We start from the raw sequence: 26258 nt of genomic DNA, 5'->3' as shown, positions 1-26258 counted from the left end.
ATGCATTCTAGCTAGCGGTCTAGCACTGTGCTAATTTGGGCTGCACGAAAATGCACAATAGGTTGTAAAACCGCAAGGGCTTGATCGCTTGAACACAGTGCAGAGTTTAAAGGGCGCTTTCTTGCATATGCGCTCCTACCGTTTATAAAGCGTCTAAGGCCTTTGAGCTGATTGTAAGAAAGAAACCCATGTTTTTTTTTAAATCAAACTTTACGCTTCTCGCAACTAGTTCGCACCCGCGGCTGGCAGTGGCTCAGTGGCTTTGGAATTCTCTACTAAGCTAGTGGTCTCGGGGTGAAATCCCAACCACGGAGGTTGGATTTTCCATTATAGGCTAAGAGCGAAAACGGCCGAGTGCTCTGCGTTTTTTGAGCACGTTGAAGAATCGTAGGCGGTCGATCCGTAGCGCTCCGTTATGTCGTCCTCCACAGGCGCTGCTGCTTCGGTACTTTGAACGTATATGCCACCCACCGCGGTGGCTCACTGGTTATGGCACTCAGCTGCTAACCCGAAAGACGCGGGTTCGATCCCGGCCGCGGCGGTCGATTTTCGATGGAGGCGAAATCCTAGAGGCCCGTGTACTGTGCGATGTCAGTGCACGTTAAAGAACCCCAAGTGGTCGAAATTTCCGGAGCCCTTCACTACGACTTCCCTCACAGTCTATGACGCTTTCGGGAGTTAAACCCCAATAAACCATAAAACAAAATCTACATGCCAATGGTAGTTATTCTTAGCGGAGTTGTAGTACATATATGGCCGGGAGGTGAGTACTTCCAAAAGTGTGCCGTCTTCACGGGTTCGCCATGATACTAAATGAGATAATATATATGGCACCAAACAGCGTGCGAGCGCAACTCTGGTTTCCCTCTGCCGACGCTTGAGTACCGTCCGACCGGTTTTCGATAGTGAACTCCAGCTTTTTAACTGACAAGAATAAATATCAATGTTTTCTAACATGACAAAGCTTTGCTATTTCTCCAACATTCATTTTTGTCTTCGGATGTTTCGTTGATGTGACCGCTTTTTTAAGATGACCGTTGTTTTCTGCTACCGTGCCAGTGCGCAAAGTGTACATGTACTATCGCGGTCAAAATATTACGGGATGTGATCGCTTTTTTGGGACGACAGTTATTTTCTGCAGCATATGCATGCACTATCACGAACAAAATATTACGGGACGCATGTTTTTGGAAAACAGTTTATTTACAGCTCGATCTCGTGGCACAGTCGAGTGGTATTAATGCCAGCGTATAAGGAATACTTGTCCCCTCATACTTAGGCACATGTCGGGCGACTGAGATAAGTGACTGCGCAGGAAAGAATGTTTAAGGTGAAAAAGCTTAACTAACCCCCATTAGACGGAATTCCTTCGGCGACCGTTGTTGAGGTTAACATGGTACCAAAAAGATGGCGTCGCGAGAGCCGTCGTCTAGCGACCGAAACGGTGAGTGCGACGACGGCGCGCAAAATCTGTAGATGCCAGTAGCAGCCATCTCTCCTCTTCTTCCCCACCCTCCATATCCTCCGACGCGCCAGTTGCTCGCGCTGACCTCCATCTGGTGCCAGTTTTTCCAACTACATTTGTGCCAAAATTGTGACGCAACCGTTTGTCGTACAACGTTCCAAGTGGCGTCATACTCTTTCCCGGTGGAATAGCTTACATATGTTAGTGATTTTTTTTTCTCCCAGCGCTGCCATAAGCCTACCGAGGCCTGACCTTGCAGCCGGTGTTAAACAAATACACATGAACTTCGAATTTGCTCAAGGTATTTTTATTTATTCCCCTGCTGTTTCCTCTAAATGCACAAATACAGTTTTGGTTTTATCAACAGCAGCAGTAAATAAAGCAGGCCCCGACTGCTCCCCTTTTAGTTGCAAGGTGACAGTGCAGGATCAAGTAAAATAAAATGCATTTTCGCAACGGTAAGGGTGGCCCCGCCGCGGTGGCTCAGTGTTTAGGGCGGTCGACTACTGATCCAGATTTCCCGGGTTCGAACCCGACCGCGGCGGCTGCGTTTTTATGGAGGAAAAACGCTAAGGCGCCCGTGTGCTGTGCGATGTCAGTGCAAGTTAAAGATCCCCAGGTGGTCGAAATTATTCCGGAGCCCTCCACTACGGCACCTCTTCTTCCTTTCTTCTTTCACTCACTCCTTTATCCCTTCCGTTACGGCGCGGTTCAGGTGTCCAACGATATATGAGACAGATACTGCGCCATTTCCTTGCCCCCAAAAACCCATTATAAAGGTAAGGGTGTCTAACCGCTGTCATGACGTCTTTACAGATGCGGCTTCCTGACGCTGCTGTCACCGCTCCGCACGGTGAAGTCGCCTGGGGCAAGGCTGCTGTCGTGAGCGCCGGTTTCTGCTTGTTTTGGGTGGCATTCGTCATCATACTGACGCTGCTCTGGAAGCACCACCCTCCAGAAGAGTCCGGTGATCCCCTGTGCCGAACAGATGACTGCATTCAACACGCCGCTTTCTTCTTCAACATCACCGCCAAGGAGGGGGACCCGTGCTTCGACTTCTACGAGTACGTCTGCTCGGCGTGGTCCCCACCAAGGATCACTCTCAGCCACTTCGTTTCGGCTATGGACGCAGCTATCTACGGCTGGTTCAAGGGCTTGAAGGGCAAGCTTCGCGACGGCCTCTTCAAGCTGCCCATCGCTCGGAAGCCGCTCAACATGTACGAGTCCTGCTCGGGAGACGACTCGAAATACGGCACAAACCCGGGCGACTTCCTGTCCTTCCTGAACGAAACAGGGCTCAGCTGGCCGCACACTCCACCAGCCGACGTACAAGCCCTAGATCTCTTCATATCGGTGGGTTTTAACTACGAAGTCCCTTCCTGGTTCTCCTTGGCGATTGCCGAATCGCCTGGCCAGACAGGTTGGCGACTGGTCGTCTCCCCAGATCGTTACTTGCCCCACCTCTTGTTCCATCACGAGGAAGTCCTAAAGAGCGGCGCGTACGTTCAGTACTGGAAGAAACTGAGCAGATCTGTCACGGTCGGCGCCTTTCCTCGCGAAGACGACGAGAAGCTCATCAACGAGACAGCTGCTATGGAAGACGATGTCCTGCGGACGCTTCACGCTGCACTGGCCGACCCGCTGAAACAGTCCGCATTGTTTCCACTAGGCGAAATCGGCAGTTATACTCCCGCGATTTCGTCCGCAGTCTGGCTCAAGGCATTGCAGAAGAACTTGCCGCTGCGTCCTACTATGGCCACTGAGGTGTTGCTAACTGACATCACCTACATGAGAGCCGTCGGTAACTTGTTCCGCAAGTACGGCGACCAGAATCTCGTCAGGCATATATCATGGCTTTTCGCGCAGATGTACGGACCGGTTGCTAACTCTGTTGCCCTCGTTGACCACTTCGGGGACGCCGATGCAGCCAGAGTAGCGCGCCCTTTGTATTGCGGCTCCAACGTCGAGGTCCCGTACAAGATCCTCCTCTCGGCCTTGTACTTTGTCACGAGCGTTTCCAACTACGACAAGGCATTGATCGATGACACCTTCGACAGCTTACTTGCGGAGGCAGTGAAGAAGGTGACGAATTGCAAATGGCTTGACTCCGAGAGCAAACAGCTGGGCGCTGCCAAGATTCACGCCGTTCGGAAGCGCCTGTGGCCTGAAGAGATCGGCCTGAAGATGGCGCACTTGGCAAAAATGTACAGGGACTTTCCCGAGAACGAGACTTCATTTGCTGCCTACTGGGTCAAGTCTCGCCGGAACATCCGTAAGGTCAAAGAAGAAGCGTTGCACCTTAGACTGTTCGATCAACCGAAAAACTCCGCTGAGCCTTACCTGAGCTACGACGCCATTTTCAACAGCGTGCTCATCGCCATAGGCGCTCTCGTCAGGCCGCTGTATTACAGGAACGGCACGATGGGCATGCTCTACGGCGGCATCGGATTCCTGATGACGCTGGAGATCGTCAAGTCTCTGGACCGGAGCGGCCTTCGGTGGCACCCTAATGGCAGCGCCGTAAACTCGCTCCTCTCAGAGGCGTCGGCGCAGAAGTACGCGATTCGCGACTCTTGCACCAGAGGGGGCAACAATCGGAGCGTGTTTCCCGAGATACCGGCCTTGGAAATCGCCTACGCGGCTTTTCAACGGGCGTTGAGGAAAGACGGGCGTCGGTGGAGGATCGCGGACGACCTTACAGAGGAAAAAGTGTTCTTTCTGACCCTCTGCTTCATGACGTGCCCGCGAAGGTACGTGAAGAGCCCTACTCGAACCGACTGCAACAAGGCGGTGAGGAACTTTCCGGAATTTGCCAAGGCGTTCTCCTGCGATCCCGGTTCCAGGATGAACCCGTACGTCAAGTGCGAGTTCTTCAACTGACCGAAACATGAAGACCGACGCTACGGAAGACAATCTTTTATTTTTTTAAAGACATTTAGGACGCCTCTTATCTACATGAACGCATTCCTCGTTGCCAAAGTTTGTTATCTTTCTATGACTCAATTGGATTTCTTCGTCGCTACTCGTGGTTACAGACGTTACAGGATCAAAAACTTCTCTAAAGTATTTCGTGAAAGTCTCGATGGTTTTGAAGGCTATTTCGCTGGAGCACGGGATCTGCTATGCCTCCATTACATTAGCATCCTTGTGTTTAGCCAATGAAGATACGATATTAGAGGACACTAATAGGCATGCGTGCTCGATAGGTGTCTGACAGATGGACTAGGAGATTGTGAGGCCTTGCGATGACTGTCGTGCATATTGCATGTTACGTTTGCCCACCTGCAACCTAACCTCCGTGTTCATAATTATGTGTGTGTATTCTGCGAATGGCTAACTGAATGTTTTATAGGAGCTATTCTCCAGGCGTAACTTGTGCGACAGAAAAAAAAAGGAATTTTTATTTCGCGTAAACCGGACAGCTAGAAGGGAATACTGCCATCATTTTAGTACTTAAATCTTGTGTCGAAATGAAACTCTCGGGGCGTTTGTTGGTGCGAGAGCTGCTTTCATTAGTGCGCTCGCAGCTCTGTGGGTGCCAGGACTATTGTTTCCTACTTTAGTGGGGAGTTGTATGAAGCCAGGTTTGTCTGCGTTCTGATGCTACGGTGCTTGAGTGCGAAGAATAATCTTTGTTTTTTTTATACTTTTGGTGGCCACCTTCTGCACCCTCGCATTTTATTTTAGAACATTCCTGTGGGCGTAGTCATCGTTGCGACTACTGGCCAGAACGACCCGCCTTTGACAGGACAGTACGAGCATGTGCCGGCGACTTGAGTGCAGAAGTACTGGCCGAATATATACATATTTTTTGTGATCTTTGCCGTCAGCTGTGGCGAAGCGGATAACTTTTGCTATAAATTAAAATTTAAAAATGCTTCCACTGTTGCTTTGAGTTTTCATTCACTTTTCATATTTGTCTTCATGAGGAAATGCGCGTTGCTTTTTTTTTCACTTTTCTTACACGTTTGCCTCTTCGACAAGGAGCATTAAATATAACTTTATGCAACTATAACTTTGTGCAAATATAACTTTACGTTCTGTACTGCCTGTATTGCTGTTCTGTGATGAACACGGTGTTACATCATGTGCATACTTAATTAAAGTTACTGTTTTAGAAATCTGGAGCATTGTTTACAATTAACACCTTTTCTCAGTACCTTTCGTTGGAATTTTGGTAGAAGTGGTAGGAAGTTCTAAACGAAAAGGTATCAGATGCGTGTGCTGGCAATGCATGCATGAAGTTATGTTCCATTGAAAGGCGAGACACAAATCCTATTGCGGAGTTATGATTACCAAGGTTCCTAGAAAATTTCTTTACACAGGTTTAGACTACTCATGTGCAGTCAATAGCTTGTCTATCGAAATTTGTGTATAGGATCTCAAGCACAGCCAGCGACAGCGGCGCCACAAGCGGCAAAGAATGTAGGACCACTGTGCACTTCTTGCCATGATCAGTGCACTTATGGGGCTTGGGGACACTGTGGCAGACTGTGGTCGCTTGCGGACGTTTACATCATTCTATTCCTACTTTCTCTCGCCGTCTGTTTTTCGTCCTCCTTGATATGGCATCCCTCTTCTTCATCGCACGTTAGCTTAAAAACCACTCTTGAAAGAAGGCAACAATCGCTGAAAACAAAAAAAATAACGGTGGTGTTGATCAAAGTGTAAAATCAGTAGCGTAATTTTCACTGGCAATCATAGTGGCTTCGTGCTTTGTGAGCTTGCTAAATAGACATCCTGGTGCGCTGAATGCAAGCGCTGATGGATTCACGGCAGCTCCTTATACCTCCTCTTAACCTGCCACTGCAGATGTCCTGGCAGGATAACGAAAAGATAAACCTGTTCAAGATACACCTTTCTAGGCTTGATAAGATGATTTCGTTGGGTGTAGTGCGGTCAGTGTTTGCCGCGCATGCGTTTTGTCGTTGAAGGAAAGGGATACGCTCCGATAAATCAGTTGTTAGGTCTGCGCTCGCGTTGTCCAGTGCGTAGTTTTATGTTTTCATAATCATGTCATACCAACTAGCCCCTCACCGCTCAATGCTGGGTGTCCTGGCAGGCTTTAGCAGAATTTCGGCCGTAGCCAGCCACGGAGACGGCCTTTGAAAAAAAATCAAGTTAGAAAGATCTGCACGAAGATTAGGGAAAGCTGAGGTCAACAGCTGTTAGATATTCTTCCTAAAAAAATGATAGAGTACTTTAAAATGATAGAGTACGGTAACTGCCGAAAGCGGAGTCCGAGTGTAGAATAGTTTAATTTAGCTCCACGGTTGAACTCAGTCGTCTTGGTGATTTAAAATCACGACCAGCTGTGAAGCAGAAAAAGAAGCGAACGTGATGAACGACGAATAAGAAGAAGAATCTCCTGCACGTGAGCCCACGAAGAAAAATTCTGGCGATGGCTGAGGACCAGAACAAGCTGCCCGAATCGAGGTGAGGATATTTCTTCGCCACGTGAGAAAGACGGCTTAGAAATATTTTTGTGAGAAAGTGTCCTGAGCAACGCATACCTCGAAGTGTGGTTCTGGAGACCCGAGGCGTGCCATCGTGTGAAGGTGTCCCTCCATCCCTTTCATCAATTATTATCTAAATGTCAGCGCTGTCTTGTTAACACTTTGGGACTTGGGCTGCGGCTTCTTAAAAGAACACATTTGTCGTAAAAACCAAAACACACCACTACTGTTACAGAAATTACAAACTCTTAACGTTAACGACAATATTCTAGAACACCTATTTTATCTCGATTTTGTTCGCAGCAATGTACCGACCGCCGCGAAAGACAACGCGGATGAGAAGGAGGTCTCGAAAAAGGCGAAGAGGAAAAGGAGAGACCGGGGGAAGCACTCGTCCAAGTCTGACAGCAGCGCTTCGAGCTCCACCTCACGGACGTCTACTAAGCGTTTCTCACTGCTGCCCGTGTTTACGGCACAATACCCGGTAGGGGAAAACGTCACTGCCGGGCCACCTTGTCCATCCTCAAAGATGCCGCCGGCACCGAGAACCAGCCTTGTTCGCAGCTTAATGTCCCGAAGCATGTGGCCTCGGCGCAAGAAAAAAGACGCCAGAGGCCACACCACACAACGGGGCGAAACAGGCGCACCCGAGGAAAACCCGGTACCTCTGGACGTACCGGACTCAGGTGCGACTACGAGACCGGAGCAGAAATCGGGAGCTGAAGTCGTTGCAGATCCTCCTGGTGGACGCGGTAGTAGCCTCTTCTGGGGAGGCGGGGCTGAGCCGATGGCTCTAGGAGAGAGAATGAGCGCCTCGTCAGTGGTCGATGCTTCCCTCGCCATGATGTCCGACCTCTTAGCGGCGTGCACCGCTACGCAGTCACTAAACCCTGAGTCGGCCGTAGAGGCTGCTGAGGTTGTCACTCCACCGATCAAGACGAACGATGTACCTCACGGCACGGCCTCACGAGACGGCGAGAACCTGCGTACACTGGCTTCCGCTCCGCAACCCGAGTCCAATTCCACCGTTGGTACACCGCTACTCGCGTCTGTCCAACAGTCCACCAGTGCACCGCAGCCACTGGACGAGCAAAGAGTGGCGGGGCCCGTGACCGCAGCTCTGGATGTGGGGGCTAAGGTGGAATTGGAGGCTCCAACCGAGAACCTGCTGCAGATGAGTGCTACTCCGATTGGTGTGACGACACGGCCTGCCGCGGGGAGGCAACGCCACGTGATCTGCGACATCACGCGACCGGAGAAGCCTTTAGGTGCCTTACACTTCGCACAAGACCTGAAAAACATCGTGAGTGACGAAAGATTTGCAGCAGTACTTGCTGTAGGGCTAGGTGGTTCATGTTATAAATGTGAATGGCGCAAAGGAGACGGATGCAGGAAATACAAGGCGGGCATAAAGAGCGCTTACTGCCAGCAGTTGGTGGTAGGCGCTCCTTCTATCCACCCTGTATTTCTTGTGTCCGTCTGCTATGCGCCGTTCAAATTTAAAGAACGAAAGCTTTGCCTATTCCGGGAGTCATTGGTCCTCATGGGGCGGAACAAAGTCAGTCTTAGACCTATATTGGGATGCATGACGCTGCTTTTAGGGCTATGGGGGCTTCACAAGAGTGCAGAAGACTTAAAGCATATCCAACGCTTCCGTGGTGCCCAGTGTTTGCGGTAGACTTAAACGACGCCCTGCATGCCACGGGAACATCATGAACACGACGAACTCGACTCCTAGAATACACGGTTGTGACTGCGCCTGACTGGCGTGGCAACTGCAGCAGGCCATTAGCTTAACATAAGAGATTTTCTTTAACACAACACCGTTAAACGCCCCGTTCCCCAGAAAATCCGCTGTGGGCGTTGTGAGCGAAAAATCACGGGGATGGCTCTCTCTGGCAGGTGGTCCCCAGAGAGGTAACCTAGAAGGCAGGTGGGCCGCCTTGGTCACGTGACCTTGCGACGTCATCAGATGCTGCCCACCGGATAGTGAGCGGACTGCCCACCGTGGCAGGTGGCCGTTAAATTAATTATTGGTCGCACGGGAAGAGCAACCTGAGTCGCACAAGGCCCACCGCTGGGAGCACCTGACATAGCAGGGCAGAGGCGCGTCGCTTGACCCCTGCACCACTACGCCAGGAGGGGTACGAGGACCTCCAGGGATCTATGAATGTAAAGTAGAGGATGACCTTCTGCATATATACCAATTTATGCATTACACTATCGCGACATACCTTTAAGGCGAAGCTTAACTGTGTCCCCTCCAATTTTTGTTCTCATTGCGATATGTGTAGCTTATACCCCCCTAAATTTATAAGAGCCTCTGTCGCTCAAAACCTGTAAGACGACGAGCACTTGATTCCTTTTCACGCGCACCGATATTATGGAAAGTGGACGCAGGTATCAGAGGCAGCGTAACGCAGTTGTATTCGAATGGGAACGACGATACTTGTGTGGAACCAGGGCTCTCTGGATACCCCGGAAACGCTTTAGTGTCGAAGTGTACCGGACTAGCGTACGCCTGCTGAATCCCCGCAGATGCGCGGTCGGCAACAAGGTTGGGGCGTGGATCTGTCACTGCGTGTGCGGCATGTCTTAATCCGGTATACATCTAAGCTAACACATCTCCGCTGCTCTAAAGCGCTCTTTCACGAGACAGGTGTGTCCCTTTCAGGGCTTCGAATAAAGAGCTTAAAGCCACACCGGGATTCACTTGTGGACTCCTGCTTCGAATACATTTGCCCTTTCTAAATGCCACGCTTCCGCAGTGTATAAAGCTCTAGTAAACTATAATCCTGTTCTGTATACGTGGATGGTCATACATAGGCACTGGTTACATTCTACAAATTTCTCTAAAACCAAATCGATGGTTTAATAGGGCGCATTGTAGAAGCTACTTTACCGAAAACTAGCCTGCTCTCATTGGTAGACTGCCGCATATAGTATAGCTTTGTTTATATTGCAGTAACCTCAGTCTATACCTTGTAAGTAAGGGACAGCAAACAAATCGGTCTGTGATACTCAATTTTTTTGCACCGAAGTCGTGATAGTAAGAAATCACCCTTCTATTCCGGAGCCGCTTGGTTGGGATCCTAGTGCCACCGTAAATGTATCGAGCGTCGATGGACTCGAAGCCAATCAGGACCTTTTCCTAATTCCGGTCAACACCTCCAAGCCCCCGTGAGACTACGCTAGTCAAGATGCAACCTAGATAAGCTAACTGTGTGACCAGCGAGATACACTCCCTCACCAAAACAGGAGACGCCACCCTAATGTTCTACTGTATGAATAAGTGAGAAGGCACGCAGTCCAGGAAAAAGCCCAGCCTAAATGGTTTTCGAGAAAGCCCGTGTAGAGGATGCGCGTGACACATAAAAAAAACACAAAAATGTCTGGCTCTAAGCTTACCGGCTTAGGGCATACCCGCCGTGGTGGCTCAATCGTTAGGGCGCTCAGCTACTGATCCTGAGTACCCGGGTTCGAACCCGTTTGCGGTGGCCGCGGTTCGCCGGAGGCGAAACGCAAAAATTTAAGACGCCCGTGTGCTGTGCGATGTCAATGCACGTTAAAGATCCCCAGTTAGTCGACATTATACCGGAGCCCTCCCCCTGCGGCACCTATTTCTTCCTTTCTTCTTTCACCCCCTTCTTTATCCCTTCCCTTACGGCACGCTTCGGGTGTCCGCCGAGATGTGAGACAGGTACTGCTCCATTTACTTTTATATAAGAAAAATAAATGCGAGAAATTCTCGAAGGAAATTTTAAAAGACGTTATATTTTCCTGCCACGAACCTTACAGTGAAGCGCCGGGAAAGAGTTGCATAGCAGCAGTCGCTACCAGGCTTCACGATTTTTTCATTGAAGAATAGAAAAACAAAACAAGGTTTTATGGCTGTCAACTCTTCCAAGGCGAACTTCTAACACAGCGCAATCTGTTCCCTTGCCGTCGTTCCAGGTGCCTGTTCCCGACTCCGCCTCCGCAGCCCCCAGACATCCCGCCCTGTGGGCTCGAGCCGTGGTCGTCATTGCCTTGCTCTGCGTGTTCTGCGTCGTAGGCATCGCACTTTTGCCGCTTCTATTCAAGCGGCGCCCGCAGCAGCCCGGCGACCCGATGTGCCTAACGGCCGACTGTGTTCACCACGCTTCACACCTCGCTTACCTCACTGCCAACGACGTGGATCCCTGCGAAGATTTCACAAAACACGTCTGCTCTGCCTGGTCACCGCAGAGGATTCGAGTGGACCAGTACGCGTCAGCCATGGACGCAGCGATCTACAGCTGGTTCGAGACCCTGGGGCAGACGCTCCAAAGCGGCGCTTCCACTCTGCCTATCGGCCGAAAGCCTCTCAACATGTACTCATCGTGCATGGGCACCGACTCTCCGTATAGCAAGAGTACGGGCGACTTTCTCCGCTTCATGAATGAGTCTGGTCTGACCACACCCTTCACGGCGACGCAGGATGTGGACGCCCTGGATACCTTCGTATCGCTGGCTTTCAACTACGAGGCGTCCTTCTGGTTCTCGCTCGCAATCGCTCCGTTGCCTGGACAGGAAGCATGGCGGCTAATCATTTCCCCTAGTCGTTACTTGCACATTCTTACCATGTTGCATCGCAACTCGAAGCAAATTGGCGCTTACATCTCAACCTGGGCAGCAATCTTCCACTCTTTTGGGGGCAACGCCACGCCTGATGTGCTTGAGAAAGTAGTCAACGAGATAGCTGCGACGGCGGGTGACGTTTTGCAGCAACTTTATGAAATCTTGGAAAAGCCTCCAAAGGAGTCTGCTCTGTTAACCCTCGGCGAAATTGAGAACTATATACCATCAATTCCGGCTATCGCCTGGCTGAAGGCGCTCCAGAAAAATCTTCCTTTGCTTCCAACGATGTCTACTGAAGTGTTCATAACTGATCTTGTCTACATGAGAGCCGTTGGCAGCCTATTTGCCAAGCTAGACAACAACAATCTGCTCCGGCACTTGTACTGGCTGTTCATGCAATTGTACAGCCCGTCGGCGAACCCAAACTTTTTTCTCGCCATACACGGAGACGCTGAAATGGCGAAACTCGTTCGCCCTCTATTCTGCGGCTTGAACGTCGAGATACCGTACGCGTCACTTGTTTCGGCCTTGTACGTCGCCTCAAGAATCTCCAGCTACGACAGAAGTTCGGTGGATGTCTGCTTCGAGAGCCTAATTTCGTCAGCGGCGGCATTCATTAGCAGGTCCCAGTGGCTCGACTCTGGTAGTAAGCTTCTGGCCACATCAAAGATCCTTGCCATTCGAAAGCGTCTGTGGCCGGACGAAGTGATCCCGAATATGCACTCGTTGGAAAGCATATATGAGGAATTCCCGGAGCAGGAATCTTCCTTTGTGGCCTACTGGATTCGGTCACGCAAAGCCATTCGCAGAGCGAAAGAAAAGGCGTTTTACCAGAGGATCTATGCTCAGCCTCTCAGTTCTCAAGAGCCATACATGACATATGATGCCGTTCTGAACAGCGTGCTAATTTCCATAGGTTCGCTGGTCAGTCCGCTGTACAGCAGGAACGGTACGAATGGCATGCTGTACGGAGGCATAGGTTTCTTAATGGCGCTAGAAATTGTGAAATCTTTGGACAAAACTGGCTTAAGGTGGCACCCCAATGGTTCCTTCGTGCATTCGATTCTGTCAGCGCAATCGGCGATGGAGTTTGCGGTGCGCGACGCCTGTCCCGCCCAAAGCAACCATAGCAGCATCTTTCCCGAGATTCCTGCCCTGGAAGTTGCATACGCTGCTTTTCAAGAGGCGCTGACGAAAGCTCGACGCCGCTACAGAATCGCGGAGCACATGACAGAGGAGAAGGTGTTCTTCATCACGCTCTGTTTCATGACTTGCCGCCGAAGGTATGTGCCCAGTCCCTACAGTGTGGACTGTAATAAGGCCGTGAGAAACCATCCCGAGTTTGCCAAGGCTTTTTCTTGCCCCAGCGGCTCCAAGATGAACCCTCCAATGAAATGCAGCTTTTTTTGACTAACCACGGCAAAATTAATTCATTGTGTTTGTCCAGCCATAAAATGATACCAAACAGTGTTTACAGGTACCGGCATGCATTTCTCCGTCGTCTTATCTTAATGTATGTCTACTCTGGTGGGATTCATTGCGGCTACTATTTGGTTCTCATTCCCCACTAAACGCCTGGTTTTTACAGTCCTACAAAACTTCGCGACTGGTGACGTGGCGGCCGCTGTGTGTAATGCTGGTGCAATAGCTTCCCAGCAGTGCTTCCGAATCGCATTCGCTTTTTGATTTCACCAAGGTCACTACCAGAGGGCGGGCTCTGGACAAACTTGCTGAATATGTTGCATTTAGTCGTACACAACCTACACATGCTGCGAGTGCAAGGCAGAAGGCTGTCTGCCAGTCAGGGGCTCAACAATCGCACTATGCTTGAGACGCGTTAAACTTGTATGCACTCTGTATATTATTCATCTTGCTTTCTGCATTGACCTTGTAGTGAAATGATGCAGCTGATTTTCAAGCCAGAACGAGACGAACATTAAGGGATGTGGTGGTTTTCTTTCTCTGACCACATGTTTCTCAGGATGTTGTATTGGTGTTTGTCTTTCGATTTTGAACAATACGTCCACGTTGGTATTTGTTAGCGCTGATGAACTTCTGATCGTTCGTAGTAAGAAACGTTGCTATAGCAGGGTTGCCTAACGTGGAAGAGTGCTTGGCGGTGGCTTTGCTTATAAATAAACAAAATACGTTTGTTCTTTATCCCAAGAACCACTGTTCTGCGAGATTTCGCTACTTTCTTTGTCATGGTCTGAAGCGTTTGTTATCTTCTCTCTACTAAAGAATACAGATGCCTGTGCCAGCTTTTGGTGACGTTCTCAAATCGTTTTTTGAAACAATAATGCTGCCGTTTATTACTACGAATAATATATTAAGCAACAGTTTTGTATTTACTACTTGTGTGATATTGCAGCATTAGCACTTTTTTGGCCGTTACTTTGCCAAAACAGCCACCGAACATTGTTAGTAAAGTTCAGAACACAACTCTAAATAAAAGACTATTGGAGCTCAAAGAAAAAATTGCAGTTGTCTCACAACGGTTGTTTTTTTTTCATTTTCGGATTTTTCAAGAAACCTTTTCCATATTTCTTTTCAGCCGCGTTGCGTCGTGGCCATTTCACGATGACAAGGTGAAAGTTTATGCGCGGCCTGAGCCTCAACGGCTCGAGTCCTTTTTTGTCTCATAATCGACAATTGGATGCATGTGGTATTCGCGTCTAGGAACACTCCTTGTATGCTGTGGAGGAGTGCACCTTCATATGCACGGGTGTTCAAGGCGACCACTGCGCATGTCACAGCCCAAGACGTGCTCGCATAAGTGGCACTGCATCGCGAAACAGCCTTTTTTCATCATCTGATTCTTGCATACTACAGATGGAAGTAAATTGAAGTGTTTGGAATGAGTTTTGGTTTTTGAGGAAAGGAAATGACGCTGTAACTGTCTCACATATCTCGGTGATAATAATAAAAATAATTGGTTTTTGGTGGAAAGGAAATGGCGCAGTATCTGTCTCATATATCGTTGGACACCTGAACCGCGCCGTAAGGGAAGGGATAAAGGAGGTAGTGAAAGAAGAGAGGAACAAATAGGTCCTTGGTGGAGGGCTCCGGAATAATTTCGACCACCTGGGGATCTTTAACGTGCACTGACATCGCACAGCACACGGGCGCCTTAGCGTTTTTCCTCCATAAAAACGCAGCCGCCGCGGTCGGGTTCGAACCCGGGTCTCGGTGGACACCCGAATCACGCCGCAAGGGAAGGAAGTAAGATGGGAGTGAAAGAAAAAAGGTGACGCAGTCGAGGTCTCCGGAATAATTTCGACCACCTGGGGATCTTTAACGTGCACAGAAGTTTCCTTCCAATATTTTTGTCGCTGGGTATTCATGGTCATCTGGCTGCCGATAAAAACCATCCGTATCTTTTAAAGCGCACAGAGTAAAATATTATTCGCTTATAGCGTACACTCCAAAACATGGCTGCGTAGGCAAGAAGACAGGTTACCTGAGCTATCCGGTGAGCCTGCAAACATGAGGACAAGAAGAGTAACATGAGGCAGTCGGTGAAGAGCGAAAGGAAGGGGTTTCTATATAAAATCAGTGGCAGCACATTTCTCTTCATATTGCATATAACCTTTGGCATGTGTATCTGCATTTTTTCTTTTACATTAAACAATCGAAATTTAGGAAGCCCCAACAACCTCCAGTCATCTACAGGGGCTGCTAACAGAAACTTCATTCTGCATAATTAAAGCAGTTCTCTTACGATGCGATTATTTAAGTGATTTAAGACGTGGAAATGAGGTGCTACAAGAAGTGGGCTTGCTTTTCCTGGCGTGTGCAATGTATTGTCGTAATGGGTTGAGTGTCGCAAACTTCGTACAGCGAATATGGCGTAGGTGGCCAGGGTTCCCATCTTCCCACACGGCAATGTCCGTAGTATTAGACAGGGTTGTGATCGCAGATTACATCACTGGATTTCAGATAAATGAAATCTAACTTCATGGTTATATCTTATGGCCTTGGCGACATACAGTGAGACAGAGCTAGGAAGAAGAAAAAGGAACATAGCAAGTAGAACGAGAAGAAGACAACAAGCACGTGAGCACGAGAAGAAAAAAATCTGGCAATGGCTGAAGACCCGAACAAGCTCCAGGACTTCAGGTGAGATTATTTGCTTGCGAAACAGGTAAGACGGCTTTAGGCTAGGTTATTGTGATTTAACGTCCCAAGGCGACTCAGGTTATGACGGACGCCGTAGTGAAGGGCTCCGGAAATTTCGACCACCTGTGGTTCTTTAACGTGCATTGACATCGCACAGTACACAGGCCTCTAGAATTTCGCCTCCATTTATATGCCATCCGCCCTACCCCCGGCCGATATCGAACCCACGTCTTGCGTTTATGCAAACTCGTCTCTTGTTAGCGCTTGGAGATCATTAGTGAGGCATCATGAAAGTACACGAGGCCAATCTTAGCCGATGTTCCATCCCTAAAGTCCCTGCACAGACGATGAAATTCACAGCGATTGACGTAGTACCACCATTTTGTTCGCAGCTACGTTCCGGCCAATACGAAAGATGTCATGGAAGACGCCACCTCGAAAAAAGCGAAGAAGAAGAGGCGACACCGAGACAAGCTCTCGTCTAAGTCTGTAAGCAGTGTCTCGAGCACCGCCTCACGGGCGTCTACTCTGCCTCCTCCTCTACTGCTGCCCGCGTCTACAGCGCAGGCAGCGGTTCATGGGAACGCCAACACCGGGGCACCCTGCCCGGTTGCAAAGACGTCGTCGGCACCGAGAAAGAGCCTTGTTCGCAGCTTGGTGCCACGAAGCATGTGGCCACAGCGCAGAAAAGCTGGCTCCAGCGACAACATGACAGGCACCGCCGAGAAAATACCGTCATCTCAGGGTGTTCCACACGTAAGGTCGATTCCGAGGCCGAACCAGAAGATGGCCGCAGTTCGCGCGCCTCTCCCCGACACCTTCGCTCCTGAAAACGACGGACTATTCTGCGATGTTCGTGCACCGGCAATGGCTCCGCGGGGTAAAGTCAAGGAGTCGTCAGCCGTTGATGGTTCCCTTGCCTTGATGTCCGACCTCCTCGCTGCGTGCACTGCTGCACCGTCGGTGGAGTCGCGAAGTCCTGGGCCGGCCGTGGAGGTGGCCGAGGTGGTCACTACTCCGATGACGGCGAAGGACATGTCTCCTTGCGCGGTGTCACGTGGCGACGACAGCGTACGGGTGCTGTCTTCCGCGGTTCAACGGGAGTCCGATTCCTCCTGCAGGAACCCTCTTCGCGCACCTCTCAAACAGACCGCCAGTCTGCAAAATCCACTCCACGAGCGTGGAGTCGCGGCTTCTGCGGTCGCAGCATCGGAAGCGGGAACTAAGACTGAACCGGGAGCCTCAGCCCCGAAGCATTGGCAACAGGACTTCGCACCTGCTATGACGACGAAGAGTCCTGCGCCGAGCCCACACTACGGTGTCAGCAATAGCGCACGACTGGAAACGCTTTTGACAGCCTTGCCCCTCGCAGAAGACCTGAAAAACATCGTGAGTGATGAAATCTTTGGTGGCTGCTGAAAACCTCAGACCTCTTGGGGCAAAACAAAAGTCATTGTTTAATTCATATCTTGAGAGAAGGGGTGGTGCTTTACGAGCAGTGAGAGCTTCGAAACACTCTTGAGGATTTCAGACAAAGCGAAATCCATTGTGTTAGGGTGAGCGTTAGCCGCAAAATTAGATGACGCAATTGAGGCCGCGGGGACATAAATGATCAATGCGAACTGTTCTACAAGAATATACGATGCAGCTGTACGCTTCAATAACGTGGTAACCGCAGAATGGCAAGAGCAATATTATAAATGGATGTATGATCCTTTAGTGGGATATTTCAAGCTATAGTTTACTACGTCGCGTTGAGCCTTCTTCTGGCTTGTCAGCACAGAAGTGTCGCAGAAAGGGTCCGTCACACCAAGAATTATGAGCCATATGGGAGCCTTCCTTTCCCGCTCCTCAGTCGCGTATTGGGACGGTGTGTGCTGACCACAGACATACGCCATAACGCAGTTCAATACGTATGCAAACAATGTTGCTAACGTAGCGCCAGACTGGCCACTCACGATACGAACAAGACACCTAAACTTCCATCTGCTTCTGGAAGCTGTGCTACCGCTAGGGACAACAACACTGAGATATGGATGGTAGGCTTCCGGTCGCCATAGAGCATGCAAACTTCCGGTCGTCACTAAAGCACCTACGCAACCTCTCTGCTTATTTTTTGGTTACGTAATAAGAAATAGAATCTTGCCGAACATGACCAGCTTTGTTCGTCATTCAGCAACTAGCGCCATCTATTGTCCGCGAGCACCGAACACCGTGTGAATCAGGGGGATGTTTTAACTTGGCAATTTGGGAAAGCTAGAGAACCCTGAGGTATACTGCGCGAACATGGGGAACGTAATGCCCGACTCTTTCTCCTACCTGCAAAATCAGATCTAAAAAATGCGACTTTTGCTGCAACGTAACTGTGAGAATACCGAAATTGAGCTTTGCGGTATGCATGAACTTGTTTCCGGAACGATGACTGCGGCAAAACTTTCTTATAACAGCGAAAGCTATAAAATAAACAACATGAACAAGCAGTCAACTCTCCTGGCAGCGAGTTTACAGCAACATATGCTCGTACTCTGACGTTTCAGGTGCCTGTTCCCGACTGCGCCGTCACAGCATCCAGAGGTGGAGCCCCGTGGGGCCGTGCAGTGGTCATCATCGCCGTGTTCTGCGCGTTCTGCGTTGTGTGCGTCGTGCTGGCGCCGCTTATGTTCCACCGTCCCACGCAGCAGTCCGAAGACCCCATGTGCCAGACCACGGACTGCGTTCGCCACGCTGCACTGCTCGCTTACCTCACTGCCAACGACGTGGACGCCTGCGAAGACTTCGCAAAGCATGTCTGCTCTGCCTATGCACCGCCTAGGATTGAGAAGGGTCAGTACGTGTCGGCTATGGACGCTGCGATCTACACCTGGTTCCAGACCCTGGCAGAAACGCTTCACAGAGGCACCTCCACCCTGCCCATTGGCCGAAAACCACTCAACATGCACACTTTGTGCATGGGAGACGACTCTAAGTACGGAAGGGGTACGGTCGACTTCCTGCGGTTTATGAATGAAATAGGCCTAGCCTCGCCTTTCACGAGTACGCGAGACGTGGACGCCCTTGACGTCTTTGTGTCGCTGGCATTCAACTACGAAGCCTCCCTCTGGTTCTCGCTCGCAATAGCCCCTTCGCTAGGGCAGCAAGCGTGGAGAGTGATCATTTCTCCTTCTCGTTACCTGCATATTCTTATGTACTTCCATCAGAGAACCAATGAGATTGCCGCTTATGGCTCATACTGGGCTAAACTCCTGAGCTCAGCCACGGCTGAGGTCTCGCTTGACGTGCTAGAGAGCGCCATTCGCGAGACAGTAACACAAGCTGTCGACATTGTGAAGCGACTTTATGGCACCCTCGAAGAATCTTCACAGGAGTCAGCTTTGTTGACCCTCCCTGAGATCAACAACTACATCCCGTACATTTCACCCGCAGCCTGGCTCAAAGCCCTACAGCAGAACCTGCCCTTCCGTCCAACAATGACTACCGAGGTGTTCATAACCGATGTAGACTACATGAGGGTCGTTGCAAGCCTGCTTCAGAAGCACGACAACCAACAGCTACTCCGGCACCTCTACTGGCTCTTCGTGCTCATGTACGGCCCAGCGGCGAGCCCCAAGCTGCTGCTTGCTCTGTTCGGAGACGCTGAAATGGCCGAAGTGGCGCGCCCTCTCTTCTGTGGCTTGAACGTCGAAGTGCCATACAAGTCGCTGGTCTCAGCGTTGCACTACACATCAACGGTTTCCGCCTATGACAGAGCTTTGGTGGACGCGTGCTTCGACAGCCTGGTTGCGACAGCTGTTGCAATGGTCACGTCGTCTGAGTGGCTGGACCCTGGTAGCAAAGTTTTGGCCGCTTCAAAGATCCTTGCTATCCGAAAGTTACTGTGGCCAGACGAGGTGATCCCAAGCACACAATCGTTAGAAAACATCTACGAAGACTTTCCAGAGAACGAGACCTCATTCACCGCCTACTGGATTCTATCTCACAAGGCTATTTCCGGAGCTAAGCGAAAGACGATGTACCAGAGGATCTACGCTCAGCCTCTCGGTGGCCTAGAACCATACATGACCTACGACGCCTTTCTGAACCACGTGTTGGTCGCCATAGGTTCACTCGTCCGTCCGCTGTACAGCAGGAACGGCACAAATGGCATGCTGTACGGAGGCATCGGCTTCATGATGGCGCTGGAAATAATCAAATCGCTGGACAGAAGCGGCTTACGGTGGCACCCGAATGGCAGCTTTGTGAATTCGATTCTCTCGGCCGAGTCGACTCTTGAATTTGCGGTCCGCGACGCCTGTCCCGAGCTGCGAAGACACAGCAGCGTCTTTCCCGAGATTCCAGCCGTCGAGGTCGCCTACGCCGCTTTCCAAGAGGCACTGAAGAAAGCCCGACGCCGCTTAAGGATTGCGGGGCACATGACCGAGGAGAAGGTGTTTTTCATCACACTTTGCTTCATGACATGCCGCCGCAGGTATGTGCCGAGCCCCTACAGTGTGGACTGTAATAAGGCTCTGCAAAATTTCCCCGAGTTCGCGAAGGCGTTTTCCTGTCCCAGTGGCTCCAATATGAACCCTGTACGCAGATGCAGATTTTTTGACTAATCAAGGTTTGCAAGTGAACTCCCGATTCAACTTGATTTTCTCTCTTTTCACAACTACTTCAAGCCGTCGCACGGTGCTTTAGCATGTGGACGTGTTTTAGTTTTTTTTCTTTGCCAGGGCCTTCACGATAATGGGTTTGCGCTTGCGTGGATTCTATCCACCTGCTAACTGGTTTTCTTCTCCACCACTAAATTCAATATAATGGGTCACTTGTAGTTGGGGAACAGTATAGTCATGTTTGGGTATCTTCGTGAAATGCTGGTAGTGAAGCGTTTCACCAGTCGTTACACCGTCAGTTTGGCTCGGTACTTTTGCAAATGCTATTTTTTTGTGATCGGGGTCTGGATTCACGGTATATACACTGTGCGTTTGCACTTAGCCAAGCAGCACGTGGGGACGACGGAGGCCTTTGGTGCGAATCTGTGCCTGGAGGAATATCGGCGACGGTGTTTCATCGCCCAGGTTGTCTTTTGGGCGTGTACGCTTTACAATGCTTTTCAGCCCGATCGCTGCATATTTATCCCTGTATTGTTGTAATCTTTGCTTTGAGCATTAACCTTCTGCCGAATTGCACAATTGTGTAGGATGTACTACCACTTAGTGTTCAAGAACAATTTTTGTTTTACTGGATCGCTTCAATCAAGCCAGAAAATGAACTCAAAAATTATTCTGCAACTCATACTAAAGGATGAAAACCAAGAGAGGTGTTTGTCCTTTGCTTCTTTTTTAGTTAGCTTAGTTTTTAGTTAGGTTATTTTAGTACAAAAATTGCAATTTTAGTTTGCATTTCATATTCGACTTGGAACAATACGTCCACTTTGGTATCAGCTTGGGCCTTTTCCAATGTTCATCAACACAGCCAGCAAAACATTTAAGTTCTGGAAAATTGGCAATAAGAAACGGTTGTTGTAATAAATAGTGCCTAATATGAGCTCTAACAAGTTTCCGTGGCTTTAACATTGTATAATTACCCAGGCAGTGTTTCTCACCACATTATTTGGTGGATTGTTGTGGCTAACTTTCGGTGCTGTCATTGTCCTGCTGTGTATACCTTTGAAGGCTTTTTCGCTGTCAGTTTTGATGGCTGTGCCCGGCTTTGGTGTTGCTGGAAAATCGCTTCGTGTCAGATTGCTTGTGCTGTTTGTTACTATGATAGCAGTACAAAACATGCTGGGAGTAATACGAGCGCAATTTATTGTTCGTGTGACACCGTGGTCTGACTGTGCAAGCGCTACTGTGTTGGCCGTATGTTATATAAGTTCAAGAAAAAAACTGCGCAGAACGGTTACTGAACTCTAATCAGAGCGAAATCACGGATTTGCGCTACGTTGAAGACGACGATGAGCTGGCAGTGCTGCGGGACGGGGCGGCCGGTCTCCCGCCCCTACCCGACCTATTCAGCTTCTCTGGGTACCGGCCCACGCCGGCCACCCAGGTAACGAGGCGACTCATTTTTTAGCTCGAGGTTTCGTCAGCCGAGCAGGAGCAGCCGACGCCTGGGGAGACGATCGAGATCGAATGATCGCGTATCACGAGATCACTCTACACTACCGTGAGCAACGGCTGACGTATCCCCCTCCGCACAAGACTCTCGCCAAATTGCAGCAGGTGACGTGGCGACAGCTACAATCCCGCACCTTCCTCTCCCCTGCCCACTTAGCCCTGGTTCACCCGGGACTGTTCACGCCAGTATGCACCCTCTGCGGCGCTCCGAAAGCGGATTTTGCACACACTCTTTATTCTTGCTCTGAGCTCCTTCCACCAGCCGATTGGCAACTCACAGACCTCGAGCGATGGGAGGCTGCGGTGTCCAGTTCTGACCCGGCTACCCAACGGCAGCTAGTGGACTGGGCTTTGGAAGTCGCTGAGAAGCATCACCTTCCGGCCACGTCACGCATCCAAGAGCAATCCCATCAATAGGATGTAACAATTAAGGCTTGCTCTACTTTATAAAGTTTTTCACCACCACCACCTCGAGCTAGACGAACAGACAAGTCCGAACAGACATGTCCGAACAGACAGTCCGAACAGACAACGGACGATTTTGTTCGGGGTTGGTACCCATTGGATTAGTGCGTGAGGTACCGCAGCGGTGGCCTAGCCGTTTGAGCATCCACCTGGCATGCGGCAGGTTCGGGGTTCGATCCCCAGAGCCGCCGTGTACCCACCAGTGATACAATGAGTACAAGCTTTGCCCTGGCCTGGTGATCGGCTTATTAAGGGCGGAATGCTTGGGAAATTGGTCTCTGACCCCACCTCGAACAAAACAAAAATACTATGTTCCATGGCGCTCTTTGGCCGCAAGTGCTCTTGCACCATAAAAATTCACTACAATCACCACCATCACTGAACGATTAATTAATTTATGAGTAATTATCTGAATTTGTCTCTAAATACTCTCATAGGCGATGAGGGAATTCAGATAGGCCTGTAGACAGCAAGCGGATTTGAAAAAAAAAATCTCTTCATTGGGTGATCTCGCGCCCGCAGTATAATAGAGCTTGGCGGCAGCAATGACCACTTTTGCACGGCGTTTGTTGAGAACGCAATGGTTGTCGTTCTCGACCGCCCTCAATTTAAAGAGGGCAGCGGAATTTCGAGATAACGAGCTTAAAATGCCGACGACGATCTTGAGCTCCGGAAGAAACGGTCACTCGTGATTATTTTTCAAAAACACGCTGGTCGCGTTGCAAAGATAGCTGATGCCTCGAGCCGGTGGAGGGAGCCAAAGAACAAAGAGAACGTTTCATGGCATTATATTGCGCTGTCAATTAGTTCGTCGACTGCAGTAAATGTCACTACTCCTGCGCCAAGCACTACGCCAAGGGAATTTAACAACGGCTATGCTAACCTGTATACTCGACCTGCGTAGAGCCGCCGCGGTGGCTGAGTGGTTATGGCACGCGGCTGCCGGCCCGAAAGACGCGGGTTCGATCCCGGCCGCGGTGGTCGAATTTCGATGGAGGCGAAATTCTAGAGGCCTGTGTGCTGTACGATGTCAGTGCACGTTAAACAACCCCAGGTGGTCGAAATTTCCGGAGCCCTTCACTACGGCGTCTCTCATAGCCTGAGTCGCTTTGGGAAGTTAAACCCCCATAAACCAAACCAAACCAATCAACCTGCGTAGCCGAAAATGAATGGGCCACAGTGGGCGGAATAAATTCAGTGCTTGCTAGTAGCACCATAGTTGGTCCGTAAACACTTTTTAAACAGTAAATAGTTGCTCCTATGCGATGTAGTTACGAAATATGATGCAGTAAAAACGACAAATTCTGCACCTCTGTTTAGTCATTACATATTGTCGTTTACATTTGCAAAACGGAGCATATCTGGATAGTCGGGGTGTTTACTCGTAAGGCGAACATGTGGTAGTTTGTGACTTTTCTTTCGATTTTCCTGTGATGATCCGTGCACCGAGGTCTTAACCAGACACCCAAAATGAGAACCGCCGTTCAAGCCTCAGGAACCAGGAAACAGATAAAGCAATGTCTCCGAACACAACAGGAGCCATAATTCTTGACGCGTCCAGGCGTGCAGGAGATGCGGAGACAATGGCAGTCACACTGGGCATCAGTAGTTACGTGACAGCAAGGACAGAGAACCTCATGACGGATGGTGATGGTATGATTTAATGGCTTCAGGCCATTAAACCACACCAATGGCAATCCATCATTGTGATGTCTCCTTACCGCCCGATTTTAACCCCATGAATTGAAGAATAGTTAGTGAATGTTTGAAAGTACGTGATTTCATTGGACCACAAAAAATCCGTCGAACATCCAGCGGATGCCTGGAGACGGATGTTCGGACGTCGTTCAAACATCTGTAGAGGTCCTCTAAAGTGCAAATGATGTTCGTCAGCTGTCTGAGGGATGCCCGGCCCAAAGAAAGAATTAGCGATCCGAGGAACGTCCTATAGACGTCGATGTCGGACATTCGGACGTACTTACTTTTTCAAGCGGCCACGGGACATCCCGCAGAGTGACCTACTGAGACGAGGGACGTGCGCTAGAGGCGTAGAGCCGGATCTTTTACGCGGAAGTACGCATGACGTCCCACGCTTTAACCTGTCTGACTGCAGAATGTCAACAAGACGTTCGTGCAGTAATTGCAGTAATTGCAATAAGTGCAGTAATTGCGTTCCTATTCAATCCCTCGTATATGGAAGGCAGCTTTTCATAATGTGCAGATATTGGCAACCTGTCACGAGAGCTCAGACTGTTTGGTTTCTTGTCAATGGTACCCGCAAACAGTCCCCTTGTTCAAAATTTTTTTTAAGTTACATTAACATCCTACCACATAATTTATACTACCATATTGGGATGTCTGCTGACGAATGTGTCGCTACATTCCTGATACATTTTACAAACCATATGTACAAGGTGAATTAAATCCCGTAAAAAAGTGGTCCAACGACTGGCTAATGACACTTAATATAAATAAAAGCAGATGTATGCGTTTTCGCCATCGCCGTGATTCGCTCCTGTTCCAATACGTCATCTTTGACGTTCGTATCAACTTGCCTCAATCATAAAATATCTTGGTGTTCATCTTTGTAATGATATTAGGTGTAATGCGCATATTTCTAGCGTGATATCATACGTCAGATGAACACTCGGCTTTTTAAAGCGCCATCTCTGTTCTGCCCCTCAGCATGTTAAGCTACTCGCGTACAGATCACAAGCCATGTCAAAATTATAATACTCATCTCTCATCTCGTCTCCGAAAGAAGCATACATCGCTGACACATTTGAGGCAGTTCAAAATGGAATAACTGTATTCATTCATTCGTCGTACTATTTTCATGTCAGCTTATCATCTTTAAAATCGCAATCCAAGCGACCAGCTCTCGCACATCGCCGCAGAATTGATAGTTTGTATTCGTTTCATAAGTTATTTTATTCTCAGCTACTACAGGAACCTTACAGTTGCGCACCGCCACCACCCATCTCTCTGCATGCATCGACAGTCAGCAGCACGTATCAGAACCACGCGCCCACACAACATTCTTTTCGTCATTCTTCCACACTGCTGGCGACTGGAACGGCCCTCCCCGAAAACTTGCTGCCATCTATGTTTCTTGATCCCATAACACGCGCTCTTTCGTAATGAAAGTATTTTGTATGTATAACGCGCTTAAAAAAGATTTTGTGCCGGTTTCTTTTTTCGTTCTTATGCAGCCCACCCCTTGGGTAATGCGATCTGACGAGGGCCGCTAAGATGATAAAGTCAATGGAAGAGAAAGAGACAGAAAATACTTTTAACCGAAGACCAATTCCCCGCTGAGAATCCAAGACATCCCCAACGCGCTTAATTAGAACTTTCAGTTGGTCATAATACAGTGCATTTAAGAAATGAAAAAGGTAGGCGGGCAGATGGAGGTAACTAACGATTTCTGTTTAATTTGTTCGACTCAGAGAAAAGGGGAAGTTTTCGATGATTTTTTTTTGTTCTTGTTGTTACTTTCTAGAAGTCACGAAATGCATTTCAGAGCAGAAAGCAAGTTGCCGGAGCAATACTGAATAGCCAGTCGATGCCGACCACTTCAGAGGTCAGCCAAGGCTTGCTTCAAAACCGTCCGTGCTCTCATGTCAAACATTCTCAGACAAAAGTTTTGAAAACTGAAAAATCGTAAGATACTCTTTTAGAAATATTGAAGGTAATGATCTATTCTTCTGATATGTCGCAAAATCTTTCTTTTGAAGCATTTCCAGCGATCGCATCGAGCAGCTAAGACTGCCATCGAAAACCAATCGGGGAGCGCTTTTGACGATAGCAAGAACATAAATAGAAAAAAAATTCTAGACTGCTGTCGGGTGATCTGCGGATATATGGATTGCTATAGTGAAATCTTACATCATATGAAAAAAAAAAACTCGTTCATAAATGGTTTTCCCGATCAAAAATGCTTTTGCCCATAATTGTTGGGCATGGTATAGAGAAACGGCAAAGATGGCATTCAAAAGCAGAGAGCAGAAGAGGCGAACAAAACGCCACGCATCTCTCCGATTCTCGAGTCGTCTG

General features: G+C 49.2%; 3 protein-coding genes across 3 annotated transcripts; all 3 read left to right on the top strand.

Moving 5' to 3' along the window:
• Positions 1-2266: 2266 nt before the first annotated feature.
• On the top strand, positions 2267-5218 carry LOC144119587 (endothelin-converting enzyme 1-like). Its single transcript, XM_077652163.1, has one exon. The coding sequence runs from the start codon at positions 2267-2269 to the stop codon at positions 4343-4345; it is 2079 nt and encodes a 692-aa protein (XP_077508289.1). The 3' UTR covers positions 4346-5218.
• A 2420-nt stretch (positions 5219-7638) lies between these two features.
• Positions 7639-12999, top strand: LOC144118399 (endothelin-converting enzyme 1-like). Its single transcript, XM_077651344.1, has 2 exons — positions 7639-8224; positions 10876-12999. The coding sequence occupies exons 1-2, from the start codon at positions 7709-7711 to the stop codon at positions 12928-12930; spliced, it is 2571 nt and encodes an 856-aa protein (XP_077507470.1). The 5' UTR covers positions 7639-7708; the 3' UTR covers positions 12931-12999.
• Positions 13000-15604: 2605 nt separating this feature from the next.
• LOC144119586 (neprilysin-2-like) lies at positions 15605-20733 on the top strand. The gene is made up of 3 exons (XM_077652162.1): positions 15605-15639; positions 16032-17028; positions 18177-20733. The coding sequence occupies exons 1-3, from the start codon at positions 15605-15607 to the stop codon at positions 20232-20234; spliced, it is 3090 nt and encodes a 1029-aa protein (XP_077508288.1). The 3' UTR covers positions 20235-20733.
• The last annotated feature ends 5525 nt before the right edge of the window (positions 20734-26258 follow it).

The sequence above is a fragment of the Amblyomma americanum genome, chromosome 2, assembly GCF_052857255.1.
Source record: "Amblyomma americanum isolate KBUSLIRL-KWMA chromosome 2, ASM5285725v1, whole genome shotgun sequence".
In the NCBI taxonomy this organism is placed as follows: domain Eukaryota; kingdom Metazoa; phylum Arthropoda; class Arachnida; order Ixodida; family Ixodidae; genus Amblyomma; species Amblyomma americanum.
Note: the sequence above shows the minus strand (reverse complement) of the source record. Positions and strands in the feature narration are given on the sequence as shown.